Source organism: Pongo pygmaeus, chromosome 3, assembly GCF_028885625.2.
Source record: "Pongo pygmaeus isolate AG05252 chromosome 3, NHGRI_mPonPyg2-v2.0_pri, whole genome shotgun sequence".
NCBI classification, from domain to species: domain Eukaryota; kingdom Metazoa; phylum Chordata; class Mammalia; order Primates; family Hominidae; genus Pongo; species Pongo pygmaeus.
Window position 1 is genome coordinate 2,234,373 of NC_072376.2, and position 14,007 is coordinate 2,248,379.

Sequence of the window (14,007 nt, forward strand, 5' to 3'; positions counted from 1 at the left end):
GAAGATCAATAAACCTCAAGTACAAGGAACATGAAGAAAACTACACCAAGAAAAATGCATCATAATCATTTGCTTAAAACCAGTGATAAGAGGAGTGGGGCATGGCGAGAGAACACATTACATAGATAGAAACAAAGATAAGGATGACAGCAGATTTCTTGTGGGAAATAAAGCAACTCAGAAGACAGTATATATATATATATATATATATATTTTTTTTTTTTTTTTTTTTTTTTAAGAGATGGAGTCTTGCTCTGTCGCCCAGGCTGGAACACAGTGGCGCAATCTCAGCTCACCACAACCTCCACCTCCTAGGTTCAAGCAATTCTCCTGCCTCAGCCTCTAGAGTAGCTGGGACTACAGAAGCACACCGCCACGCCCAGCTAATTTTTTTTTGTATTTTAGTAAAGACGGGGTTTCACTGTGTTGCCCAGGCTGGTCTCGAACTCCTGAGCTCAGGCAATCCGCCCACTTTGCTCTCCCAAAGTGCAAGGATTACAGGCGTGAGCCACCACACCCAGCCAATAGTAGAATAATATTATGAAACTACTAGAAGAAAATAAACTATCAACTTACATTCTTTAACCAGCAAAATGCCTTTTAAAAAATGAAAGGTAAAGCAAAACTTGCATACTACACTGAAAACTATAAAACATTCCTAGAGGAAATTAAAGTTTTAAATACATGGAGATACCCCATGTTTATGGATCAGAATACTCCATGTTTATGGATCAGAAAACTCAATACTATTATATTAAGATGGTAAGACTTGCAAAATTAACCTATAGATTTAACACAGTTTATATCAAAGTTCCAGTTGGATTTTTGCATAAATTGACAAACTGATCCTAAAACTGACAAGCAAAGGAAGCACAATACCCAAAAGAATCTTGAAAAAGACAAAGTTGGAGGACTCACTCTTCTTGATTTCAAAACTTACTACAAAGCACCAATAATCAGAGAGAATTAGGAGATCACGGCAGATGGGAGGCAGGACTAGATGGCAGCTCCCACTGGGACAGACAGAGCAGAGTGTGGAGGCTCGCATCGTGAGCTTTTGCTTTAGAATGACTACGAGAATAAATCAGGAAAGCAGAGAGAACCCACAGATCCTTTGAAGGAAGCAGACTGCTCCTGCGGGACCCAGGAGACACCCCAAATACTGTGTTGGTATCCACGGCCGAGAGACCCACAGACAGTTCACATCACAGGACTCCGTACAGTACCAGCCTGGAGTCTGGTAGACTTGCTGGGTGGCTAGATCCAGAAGACAGATAACAATCACTACAGCTCAGCTCTCAGGAAGCCACATCCCTAGGAAAATGGGGAGAGGACTACCTCAAGGCAACACCCCATGGGATAAAAGAATCTGAACAACAGCCTTGAGTCCTAGACCTTCCCTCTGACAGAGCCTACCCAAATGAGAAGGAACCAGAAAACCAACTCTGGTAATATGACAAAACAAGGTTCTTTAGCACGCCCAACTAGCTCACCAGCAATGGATCCAAACCAAGAAGAAATCCCTGATTTACCTGAAAAAGAATCCAGAAGGTTAGTTATTAAGTTAATCAGGGAGGCACCAGAGAAAGGCAAAGCCTGGTTTAAGGAAGTCAAAAAAATGACACAAGAAATGAGGGGAGGCCAGGCACTGTGGCTCACGCCTGTAATCCCAGCACTTTGGGAGGCTAAGGCAGGCGGATCACGAGGTCAGGAGATCGAGACCATCCTGGCTAACACGGTGAAACTCCATCTCTACTAAAAATACAAAAAATTAGCCAGGCGTGGTGGCACATGCCTGTAGTCCCAGCTACTCAAGAGGCTGAGGCAGGAGAATCGCCTGAATCTGGGAGGCGGAGGTTACAGTGAACCCAGATCATGCCACTGCACTCCAGCCTGGGTGACAGAGTGAGACTCTGTCTCCCTCCACCACTCCAAAAAAAAAAAAAAGAAAAAAAAGAAATGAGGGGAGAAATTTTCAATGAAATAGATATAGATAGCATATATATAAAAAAAAAATCAAAACTTCAGGAAACAATAGATGCACTTATAGAAATGCAAAATGCTCTGGAAAATCTCAGCATTAGAATCAAACAAGCAGAAGAAAGAACTTCAGAGCTCAAAGACAAGGTTTTCGAATTAACCCAATCCAACAAAGATAAAGAAAAAAGAATAAGAAAACATGAACAAAGCCTCCAAGAAGTCTCGGATTATGTTAAACAACCAAACCTAAGAATAATTGGCGTTCCTGAGGAAGAAGAGAAATCTTAAAGTTTGGAAAACATATTTGGGGGAATAATCAAGGAAAACTTCCCTGGCCTTGCTAGAGACCTAGACATCCAAATACAAGAAGCTCAAAGAACACCTGGGAAATTCATTGCAAAAAGATCATTGCCTAGGCACATTGTCATCAGGTTATCTAAAGTAAAGACAAAGGAAAGAATCTTAAGAGCTATGAGGCAAAAGCATCAGGTAACCTATAAAGGAAAACCTATCAGATTAACAGCAGAAACCCTCCAAGCTAGAAGGGACTGGGGCCCTATCTTCAGCCTCCTTAAACAAAACAATTGTATCCAGTGAAACTAAGCTTCATAAATGAAGGAAGGATACAGTCCTTTTCAGACAAACAAATGCTGAGAGAATTCGCCACTACCAAGCCAGCACTACAACAACCATTAAAAAGAGTTCTAAACCTTGAAACAAATCCTGGAAACACATCAAAACAGAATCTCTTTAAAGCATACATTTCACAGGCCCTATAAAGCAAAAATACAATTAAAAAAAGAAAACAAAAAAAAAAACAACGTACACAGGCAACAAATAGTATGATGAATGGAATGGTACCTCACATCTCAATACTAACCTTGAATGTAAATGGCCTAAATGCTCCACTTAAAAGATACAGAATTGCAGAATGGATAAGAATTCACCAACCAACCATCTGCCGCCTTCAAGAGACTCACCTAACACATAAGGACTCACATAAACTTAAGGTAGGAGTGGAAAAAGACATTCCATGCAAAGGGAGACCAAAAGCAAGCAAGAATAGCTATTCTTATATCAGACAAATAAACTTTAAAGCAACCGCAGTTAAAAAAGACAAAGAGGAGGCCAGACTCATGCCTGTAATCCCAGCACTTTGGGAGGCCCACACGGGCGGATCACTTGAGGTCAGGAGTTCAAGACCAGCCTGGCCAACATGATGAAACCCCGTCTCTACTAAAAATACAAAAATTAGCCAGGCGTGGTGGCTTGCTCCTATAGTCCCAGCTACTTGGGAGGCTGAGACAGGAGAATTGCTTGAACCTGGGAGGCAGAGGTTGCAGTGAGCCAAGATTGTACCACTGCACTCCAGCCTGGGTGACACAGCAAGACTGTCTAAAAAAAAAAAAAATCTTCAAACTGAACAACAATAGTGACACAACCTTTCAAAACCTCTGGGATACAGCAAAGGCGGTACTAAGAGGAAAGTTCACAGCCCTAAACACCTACATCAAAAAGTCTGAAAGAGCAGAATCTAAGGTCACACCTCAAGGAACTAGAGAAACAAGAACAAACCAAACCCAAACCCAGCAAAAGAAAGGAAATGACCACGATCAAAGCAGAACTCAATGATATTGAAACAAACAAAATACAAAAGATAAATGAAGCAAATGCCAGGCACAGTGGCTCATGCCTGTAATCCCAGCACTTTGGGCGGCAGAGGAGGTTGGATCACCTGAGGTCAGGAGTTTGAGACCAGTCTGACCAATATGGTGAAACCCCATCTCTACTAAATACAAAAAATTAGCCAGGTGTGGTGGCGCATGCCTGTAATCCCAGCTACTTAGGGAGGCTGAGACAGGAGAATCACCTGAATCTGGGAGGCAGAGGTTTCAGTGAGCTGAGATCGCACCATTATATTCCAGCCTGGGCAACATGAAACAAAAAGCTGGTTCTTTGAAAAGATAAATAAAATTGATAGACCATTACCAAGATTAACCAAGAAAAGAAGAGAAAAAATCCAAAAAGCTCAATTAGAAACAAAATGGGAGATATAACAACTGACACCACAAAAATGTAAAAGATCACTCAAGGCTACTATGAACAACTTTACACACATAAACTCGAAAACCTAGAGGATATGGATAAATTCCTGGAAAGATACAACCTTTCTAGTTTAAATTAGGAAGAATTAGATGTCCTGAACAAACCAATAACAAGCAGTGAGATTGAAATGGTAACAAAAAAAAATTATCAACAAAAAAAGTCCAGGACCAGACAGATTCACAGCAGAATTCTACCAGACATTCAAAGAAGAATCAGTACTGATCCTATTGACACTATTCCACAAGACAGAGAAAGAGGGAATCCTCACTAAATCATTCTATGAAGTCAGTATCACCCTAATACCAATACCAGGAGAGGATACCACCAAAAGAGAAAACTACAGACCAATATCCCTGATGAACATAGATGCAAAAGTCCTTAACAAAATACTAGCTAACCAAATCCAACAACATATCAAAAAGATAATCCACCATGATCAAGTGGGTTTCATACCAGGGATGCAGGGTTGGATACGCAAGTCAATAAATGTGATACAGCACATAAACAGAATTAAAAACAAAAATCATATGATCACCTCAATAGATGCAGAAAAAGCATTCAACAAAATCCAGCATTGCTTTATTATTAAAACTCTCAGCACAATTGGCATACAAGCGACATACCTTAATGTAATAAAGCCATCTATTATAAACCCACAGCCAACATAATACTGAATGGAGAAAAGCTGAAAGCACTCACCCTGAGAACTGGAACAAAACAAGGATGCCCACTCTCACGACTTCCTTTCAATATGGTATTGGAAGTCCTAGCCAGAGCAATCAGACAAAAGAAAGAAATAAAAAGCATCCGAATAGATAAAGAGGAAGTCAACTGTCACTATTTCCTGATTATATGATTGTTTACCTAGAAAACCCTAAAGATTCCTCCAGAAAGCTCCTAGAACTGATGAAAGAATTCGGCCAAGTTTCTGGATACAAAATTAAGGTACGCAAATCAGTAGCTCTTCTATACACTAACAGTGACTAAGCTGAGAATCAAATCAAGAACTCAACCCCTTTTACAATAGCTGCAAAAAAGTAAAATACTTAGGAATATATCTAACCAAGGAGGTGAAAGACCTCTGCATGGAAAACTCCAAAACACCTGCTGAAGGAAATCACAGGTGACACAAACGAATGGAAGCACATCCCATGCTCATGGAAGGGTAGAGTCAATATTGTGAAAATGACTATACTGCCAAAAGCAATCGACAAATCTAATGCAATTCCCGTCAAAATACCACCATCATTCTTCACAGAACTAGAAAAAACAATCCTAGGCCAGGCACGGTGGCTGACACCTGTAATCCCAGCACTTTGGGAGGCCAAGGCGGGTGGATCACAAGGTCAGGAGTTCGAGACCAGCTTGGTCAATATGGTGAAACCTCGTCTCTACTAAAAATACAAAAATTAGCTGGGCGTGGTGGCACGCACCTGTAGTCCCAGCTACTTGGGAGGCTGAGGCAGAAGAATCACTTGAATCCAGGAGGCAGAGGTTGCAGCGAGCTGAGATCGCGCCACTGCACTCCAGCTTGGGCGACAGAGTGAGACTCTGTCTCAAAAAAAAAAAAACCTAAAATTCATATGGAACAACAACAACAAAAAAGCCCACATAGCCAAAGCAAGACTAAGCAAAAAGAGCAAATCTGGAGGTATCACAGTACCTGATTTCAAACTATACTATAAGGCCACTGTTACCAAAACAGCATGGTACTGGTATAAAAATAGGCACATAGACCAATTGAACCAAATAGAGAACCCAGAAACAAACCCAAATTCTTACAGCCAACTGATCTTTGACAAAGCAAACAAAAACATGAAGTGGGGAAAGGACACCCTATTCAACAAATGGTGCTGAGATAATTGGCAAGCCACATGTAAAATGAAACTGGATCCTCATCTCTCACCTTATACAAACATCAGCTCAAGATGGATCAAGGACTTAAATTTAATACCTGAAACTATAAAAATTATAGAAGATAACATTGGAAAAACTCTTCCAGAAATTGGCTTAGGCAAGGATTTCATGACCAAGAACCCAAAAGCAAATGTAATAAAAACAAAGATAAATAGCTGGGACTTAATTAAACTAAAAAGCTTTTACATAGCAAAGGGAATAGTCAGCAGAGTAAACAGACAACCCACAGGGTGGGAGAAAATTTTCACAATTCATACATCTGACAAAGGACTAATATCCAGAATCTACAATGACTCAAACAAATTAGCAAGAAAAAAACAAACAATCCCATCAAAAAGTGGGCTAAGGACATGAATAGACAATTCTCCAAAGAAAATATACAACTGGCCAACAAATATATGAAAAAATGCTCACCATCACTAATGATCATGAAAATGCAAATCAAAACCACAATGCAATACCATCTTACTCCTGCAAGAATGGCCATAATCAAAAAGTCAAAAAATAATAGATATTGGCATGGATGCAGTGAATAGGGAACACTTCTATACTTCTGGTGAGAATGTAAACTAGTACAGTCACTATGGCAAACAGTGTGGAAATTCCTTAAAGAACTAAAAGTAGAACTACCATTTGATCCAGCAATCCCACTACTGGGTATCTACCCAGAGGAAGAGAAGTCATTATACAAAAAGGATACTTGCACATGCATGGTTATAGCAGCACAATTTGCAATTGCAAAAACGTGGAACCAACCCAAATGCCCATCAATCAAGGAGTGAATAAAGAAACTGTGGTATATACATATGATGGAATACTATGCAGCCATACAAGTGAATGAATTAATGGCATTCACAGTGACCTGGATGAGACTGGAAAATACTATTCTAAGTGAAGTAACTCAGGAATGGAAAACCAAACATTGTATGTTCTTACTTATAAGTGGGAGCTAAGCTATGAGGATGCAAAGGCATAAGAATGACACAATGGACTCTGGGGACTCAGGAGGAAAGGGTGGGAAGGGGGTGAGGGATAAAATACTACAAATGTGTGCAGTGTATACTGCTTGGGTGATGGGTGCAGGAAAGTAGAAGAAAGGAAAGGAAAGGAAAGGGAAAATGAAAAGGAAAGGTTTTAAAAAAAATCAATAGAGATTAAATTAAAAAATTTTTGTGCTTCAAAAGACACCCTCAATAAATTTTTTAAAAAATATGACAGAAATTGAGAGAAGTATAAATAATATATCTTATAAGAGACTTGTATCAGAATATATAAAGAATGCTTACAGATCCAGAATAAAACACAAATAACCCAATTTTAAAATGGGCAAAAAATTTGAACAGACATTTCATCAAAGAAGATATATGAATGGCCAATAAGCACATGAAAAGATGCTCAATGTCACTAGATAATAGGGAAATACAATTTAAAACCACTATGAAATACCACTTCAGAATCACTGGAATGGCTAAAATAAAAAAACAGACAACAACATGTGTTGGGAAGGAGGTGGAGAATTTGAAACCCTAGTACACTGCTAGTGGAAGGTAAAATGGTACACCCACTCTGGAAAACAGTTTTACAGTTTCCTAAGAAACTGATGGGAGCTATATATTGTCAATCACTTACCACTGGAGGGGAGGGAAAGCCTTAAAATCTTGTTTCTAGCTCTCCTATCAAAATCAGACACTAAGAAAATGGGCTTCTTTTATGGTGTCAAGACAGCAAACAAAAACATCACTGTTTACTAACCTGGTCAACTCCTAGCTGGGTGGAACCATCACTATACATCACAGTTACCACCAGGGCTGCTGCCTGTTTGAGCATTTCAATCAGCTGGCTTTTTGCCCAATCATCCAAATGCCTAATATCACAAAAATGTTTTTTCAATGCTCCTGAGTTCCCAGAATTGAGGTAGGCTTCAGCCTCATCAGTATCTTCTTCCAATGCCATTTGTTTACTTGTTTTCTCTGATGAATTATTATATGTAATATGTTCTCTTTTAAGATTAATGCTTCCTTTATTTTCATTATTTATATTCTCCGTTAGGAAATGCTTTCTTTTATGCCCCTTTTTCTGTAGAACTGAAGCCTCTTGATTATACTGTGGAATTAAATAACTTGAAAGAGTCAATGAGCTGATGCTCTTCTGTTTTTGGTCAGTAGACAGCTGATCTGTGAGCCTGACACTGCAGGACTGAAGAGAGAGCTTGGCAGAACCTCTTGATGTCTGACTTCTTAAAGATTTAAGATCCTACAGAAAAATGGAAAATCTTTCATTAGAATATGGACTCATAAGACAGATCTATAAACCAAACTAATTTCTGGTAAAAACTTGTCTAAGGTAATATGGAGACACAATCTTCATATTACCTATGATCAAACCTTCTAAGGAAACCATATAGTGTCTTCTAAAGCAGTGATTTTTCTCAACCAAGGTAGGCATGCATATCTGGATCAAGAGCTCAAAAGCCTGCCAGGTGTGGTGGCTCACGCCTGTAATCCTAGCACTTTGGGAGGCCGAGGTGGGTGGATCACTTGAGGTCAGGAATTCGAGATGAGTCTGGCCAACATGGTGAAACTTCGTCTCTACTAAAAATACAAAAATTAGCTGGGCATGGTGGCGGGCGCCTGTAATTCCAGCTACTCGGGAGGCTGAGGCAGGGGAATCACTTGAATCCAGGAGGTGGAGGCTGAAGTGAGCTGGGATTGCACCATAGCACTCCAACTTGGGTGACAAGAGCGAAACTCTGTCTCAAAAAAAAAAGCTCAAAAGCCTCCAACTGGCCCCTGTTCTGGGAATCAATGCATGTAATGAGACATGTCATGGATAGGAGTATGCTGCATATGTGCATAAGAGAGAAGATTAATAATTTACAACTTCCAAGTAAAAGCCATTTATAGAGAAAATGAAATCACCAAAACTATTTAATAATATGTTAATCTATCTACTGAAAAAATGTTTTTGGGCCAGGTGCAGTGGCTCACACCTGTAATCCCAATACTTTGGGAGGCTGAGGCTGGTGGATCACGGGGTCAAGAGTTCGAGACCATCCTGGCCAACATGGAGAAACCTCGTCTCTACTAAGAATACAAAAATTAGCTAGGCATGGTGGAGCATGCCTGTAATTCCAGCTACTCAGGAGGCTGAGGCAAGAGAATCACTTGAAACCGGAAGGCGGCGGTTGCAGTGAGCTGAGATCATGCCATTGCACTCCAGCTTGGGCGACAGAGCAAGACTCCATTTCGGGAAAAAAAAAAAAAAAAAAATTAAACCCAGCTCAATAGCAGTTCTCTACCTGTTTCATTCCATCAATGTGCAATATACATTCATAGATCCACAAACTAATCAAGGTGGGGAAAGCAATCCTATCCATTTCATTATAGGACTTATTTACGATAACACTTTATTTTTAAGGTTTCTTTCCTTTCCCTTTTTTTTTTTTTTTTTGAGACAGGGTCTTGCTCTGTTGCCCAGGCTGAAGTGCAGTGGCACAATCTCAGCTCACTGCAACCTCCATGTCCCCGGCTCAAGTGATCCTCCCACCTCAGCCTCCCATGTAGCTGTGACTACAGGGGTTCACCACCACACCCAGCGAATTTTTCTATTTTTAGTAGTGATGGGGTTTCACCATGTTCCCCAGGTGGGTCTCAAACTCCTGGACTCAAGCAATCTGCCCGCCTTGGCCTCCCAAAGTGCTGGGATTACAGGTGTGAGCCAATGTACCCAACTAAGGCTTATTTTCAAATTTACTTTATATGTATATAAATTTACTTTATATGTATATAAATTTGCTTTTTATATATATATATATGGCTTTGAATAACTATATTAATATTACCTTTAAAATAATTTTGAAAGAAAATGTTTTAACACTTGGTCATATGTTATGAAAATTTTAAATTTATACTTGTATTTTTATTGCAGAGAAATATATGGTTTCCAAGAGTAGGCTTTCAAGCATAAAATTACATTAAAAATTCCATGGAGGAGTAAACAAGAAAAGAAATTCAAGGAGAAAAAGAAAAATATAAAATTTCAAACTGTTGAAGATCTTGCTCTGTCTTTTTTAAGGGGATGATTGTGGGCTGGGCACAGTGGCTCATACCTGTAATCCTGGCACTTTGGGAGGCTGAGGCAGGAGGACTGCTTGAGCCCAGGAGTTCAAGACCAGCCTGGGCTAAAGAGCAAAACCCTGTCTTTTTACAAAGAATACAAAAATTAGCTGGGCATGGTGTCATGTGCCTACAGTCCCAGCTACTCAGGAGGCTGAGGTGGGAGGATCACCTGAGCCCAGGAGGTCAAGGCTACAGTAAGCCGTGGTCACACCACACTGCACTTCAGCCTGTGCAACAGAGTGAGAAAGTCTCAAAATAATAATAATAATAATAATAATAATAATAATAAAAAGAGGCCAGGCATGGTGGCTCACGCCTGTAATCCCACTACTTTGGGAGGCCCAGGCAGATGGATCACGAGGTCAGGAGTTCAAGACCAGCCTGGCCAATATGGTGAAACCCTGTCTCTACTAAAAATACAAAAATTAGCTGAGCATGGTGGCATGCACCTGTAACCCCAGCTGCTTGGGAGGCTGAGGCAGGAGAATCGCTTAAACCCAGGAGACGGAGGTTGCAGTGAGCCGAGATTGTGCCACTACACTCCCGCCTTGGTGACAGAGTGAGACTCCATCTCAAAAAATAATAAATAAATAAATAAATAAATAAAATAGGCCAGGCACGGTGGCTCATGCCTGTAATCCCAACATTTTGCGGGGCTGAGGTGGGCAGATCACCGGAGGTCAGGAGTTCGAGACCAGCCTGGCCAACATGGTGAAACCCCATCTCTATTAAAAATACAAAAATTAGCCGGGTGTGGTGGTGGGCACCTGTAATCCCAGCTACTCAGAGGCTGAGGCAGGAGAATCTCTTAACCCAGGAGGCGGAGGGTGCAGTCAGCCGAGATCACACCACTGCACTCCAGTGCAGGTGACACAGCAAGACTCCGTCTCCAAATAATAATAATAATAATAATAATAATAATAATAATAATAATGAGAGGATTGTGGATATCAAGTTGTCAAAGTGCAGTATTTAATTTTCGTGAATATATTTTAAATGGTAATGTAACAGTAAAAAGTCAATATTAACAATAGAGCAGAAATCACGTACTTTGCCATTTTTTAAACTGGTGATAAAGATTTTAAATTTCAACTTTAAAATATGTCAGGCAGTACATATAGTTTGAGAAGGCCAGGTATGGGGGCTCATATCTGTAATCCCAGCACTTTGGGAGACCGAGGTGGGAGGATCGCTTGAGCCCAGCCCGGGCAACATGGTGAAACCCTGTCTCTACCAAAAATACAAAAATTAGCTGGGCAATGATGGTGTGTGCCTGTAGTCTTAGCTACTTGGGAGGCTGAGTTGGGAGGATCACTTGAGTCCAGGACTCAATCAATTAGCTGGGCATGGTTGCAGAGGTGGAGGTGGAGATTGCAGCGAGCTGTGATCACACCCCTGCACTCCACCCTGGGCGACAGAGTGAGGGCCTGTCTCGAACAAACAAAAACAACAAAATTCTTTTGAGAGAAAGGGAGCAAAAAGTTTGCAGACCCCTGCCTTCGGGATCCAAGGAGCACAGTTTGTTCACCACTGAGAGATACAATTTCCATTCATTTACAGAGGGAAGAAGGGAAGAGTCCCTTATCTGTGGAAGATGCCTCTTCCCTCCACTCCAAGGGCAGATAATCATCCTATGAACCCAGGGGCAAATAATCACCCCATAAACCCAAGAGACAGGTCCTATTATCTCACTTTACTATAGGGAGTTTAGGTTTAAATTTAATTAGGTTGGGACTTGAACACAGGTAGTTTACCCAAAGTCCATTCTCTTAACCACTATGTTGCCTCCACCACTTTCATACACAAGGTCTTTGGTGATACAACCTCTCTAGCCCATATCATATAACTCACCCATTGTGAATGTTATAGCCCTGCCTTTCTGAAATTCTATTTCCACTACCCAAAGTTCCAAGCCTTCTTCCCTTATCTGAAAATTTTCTCAATGTCTTGCCCCTACTCCCTTAAAGGTGGGGATCTTTTTATTTTTTATTTCTATTTTTTAGAGACTGAGTCTTGCTCTGTTGCCCAGGCTGGAGTGCTGTGGTGCAATCACAGCTCACTGCAGCCTCAAAATCCTTGGCTCAAGTGATCCTCCAGCCTCAGCCTCCTGAGTAGCTGGGACTACAGAAGCATGCCACCATGCCCAGTTAATTTTTTTGTGTGTGTAATTTTTATAGAGACAGGGTCTCCTTATGTTGCCCAAGCTGGTCTCAAATTCCTGGCCTGAAGTGGTCCACCCTGCTCAGCTTCCCAACGCGCTGGGATTACCTGTGTGAGCCACCGCATCCAGCCTAGGTTGATCAACTCCTAATTATCCAATAGATCTCAACTCAGATATAATTTTCATACTTCAGAAAGACATCCCTGATTCTTCTCCTCAACACCCAGAAGGGCAAAATGAAATAGCACAAAAACTGAGTTAGATGTTCCTCCTATTGTCCCCAGAGCACTCTGAACTAACTTCTCTCATGGCACTTACTTGCCCCTCCCCGCATCCAAATTAAACTATAAGTTCTTGGAGAGCAAGAACGCCTTTTTTTTTTTTAAGGTGTTGTATCTACAGTGCCTAGCACATAGTAGAACACTTAATAAGTATCTATTGAACAAATAAGTGTTATCTGCTTAAAATTACTCATATTTGCAATGCTTTACCTTTTTTTCTGGTGATTGATTCTTCCCATCTTCAAGTTGTACTGAATACTTAACACTGGACTTGTTTATCACTTCCATAGCTTTTAAAAACAACAAAAAAGAAACATGGGGCATTAAAGAAACATTGATATCTAAGTCATACAGTTGACTAAACACTAAAATAACCTCTATAATCATGCTTATTTATTCATTATTAACTTACTTAAAACAATGTAATAAAATTCACAAGTAAAATGCTTAGTACCATTGCAATAAATATTTATGTAAAGTACCTTCAAGTTAACTGAAGATAGCTCTATATAATCATAAAACATTTATTAAAAATCATTATTTGGCATGTGCATTTGAATACATGACTCTAAAAACCTAAGGTCAACATTTATAGAAACCTTAAAAGGATTAAAGGTTTGGGGAAACTCTTAGACTGAATACTGCAGTGGAACAATTAAAGGTTCAGTAAAACATCATTAAAACAAACTTCTAATTTAGATTTTGATTTGATTTCAATAAGCCTGGGCTGAACAGTAAGTGACAGAACCAGGATCCAATCCCAGGCAATATGATTTGGGAGTCTGTGCTCTTAACCACTGTGACATACGTTTCCTCTGCAGGAACAATAACAACCTAGAAATGCAAATAGGGGAACATATTTCACTTACAATATAAAAACATTATACTTAGGATAAATATAACAAAAAAGATACAAGGCCCTCAATGATGAAAATGTAAAATCTTATTAAATGGCATAAAAAAAGATCTGTACAAATGAAAAGACACAGCATTAGGATATAGATCACAAAATGTTTAATTCTTCCAAATTTAAGGCAATTCCAATTGGAGACCCTACAGGGATATTTTAATTTAATAAAATAATTTCAAAGTACGAAAAGACAAGAAATGTAAGCTTAGGCCAGGCATGGTGACTCACGCCTGTAATCCCAGCACTTTGGGAGGCTGAGGTGGGTGGATCACCTCAGGTCAGGAGCTCGAGACCAGCTTGGCCAAAATGGTGAAACACCACCTCTACTAAAAATACAAAAATTAGCCAGGTGTGGTGGCGAGCACCTGCAATCCCATCTACTCGGGAGGCTGAGGCAGGAGAATTGCTTGAACCCGGGAGGTAAAGGTTGCAGTGAGCCGAGATTGCGCCACTGCACTCCAGCCTGGGTTACAGGGCAAGACACTGTCTTGGGGAAAAAAAAAAAAAAGTAAGCTTAAAAAAGAGAGAGAGAAA

General features: G+C 40.2%; 1 protein-coding gene across 2 annotated transcripts in view; it reads right to left on the minus strand.

Moving 5' to 3' along the window:
* The window catches only part of LOC129035766 (HAUS augmin-like complex subunit 3), a 169,224-nt gene that overhangs the window by 127,287 nt on the left and 27,930 nt on the right, over positions 1-14,007 (minus strand). For both annotated transcript variants that reach the window (XM_063664416.1, XM_054486565.2), the window contains 2 exons: positions 12,774-12,853; positions 7,756-8,256 (listed from right to left, as the gene is read on the minus strand). In XM_063664416.1, the coding sequence (XP_063520486.1) occupies positions 7,756-8,256; positions 12,774-12,853 (581 nt within the window). The remainder of the gene's footprint in view (positions 1-7,755; positions 8,257-12,773; positions 12,854-14,007) is intronic.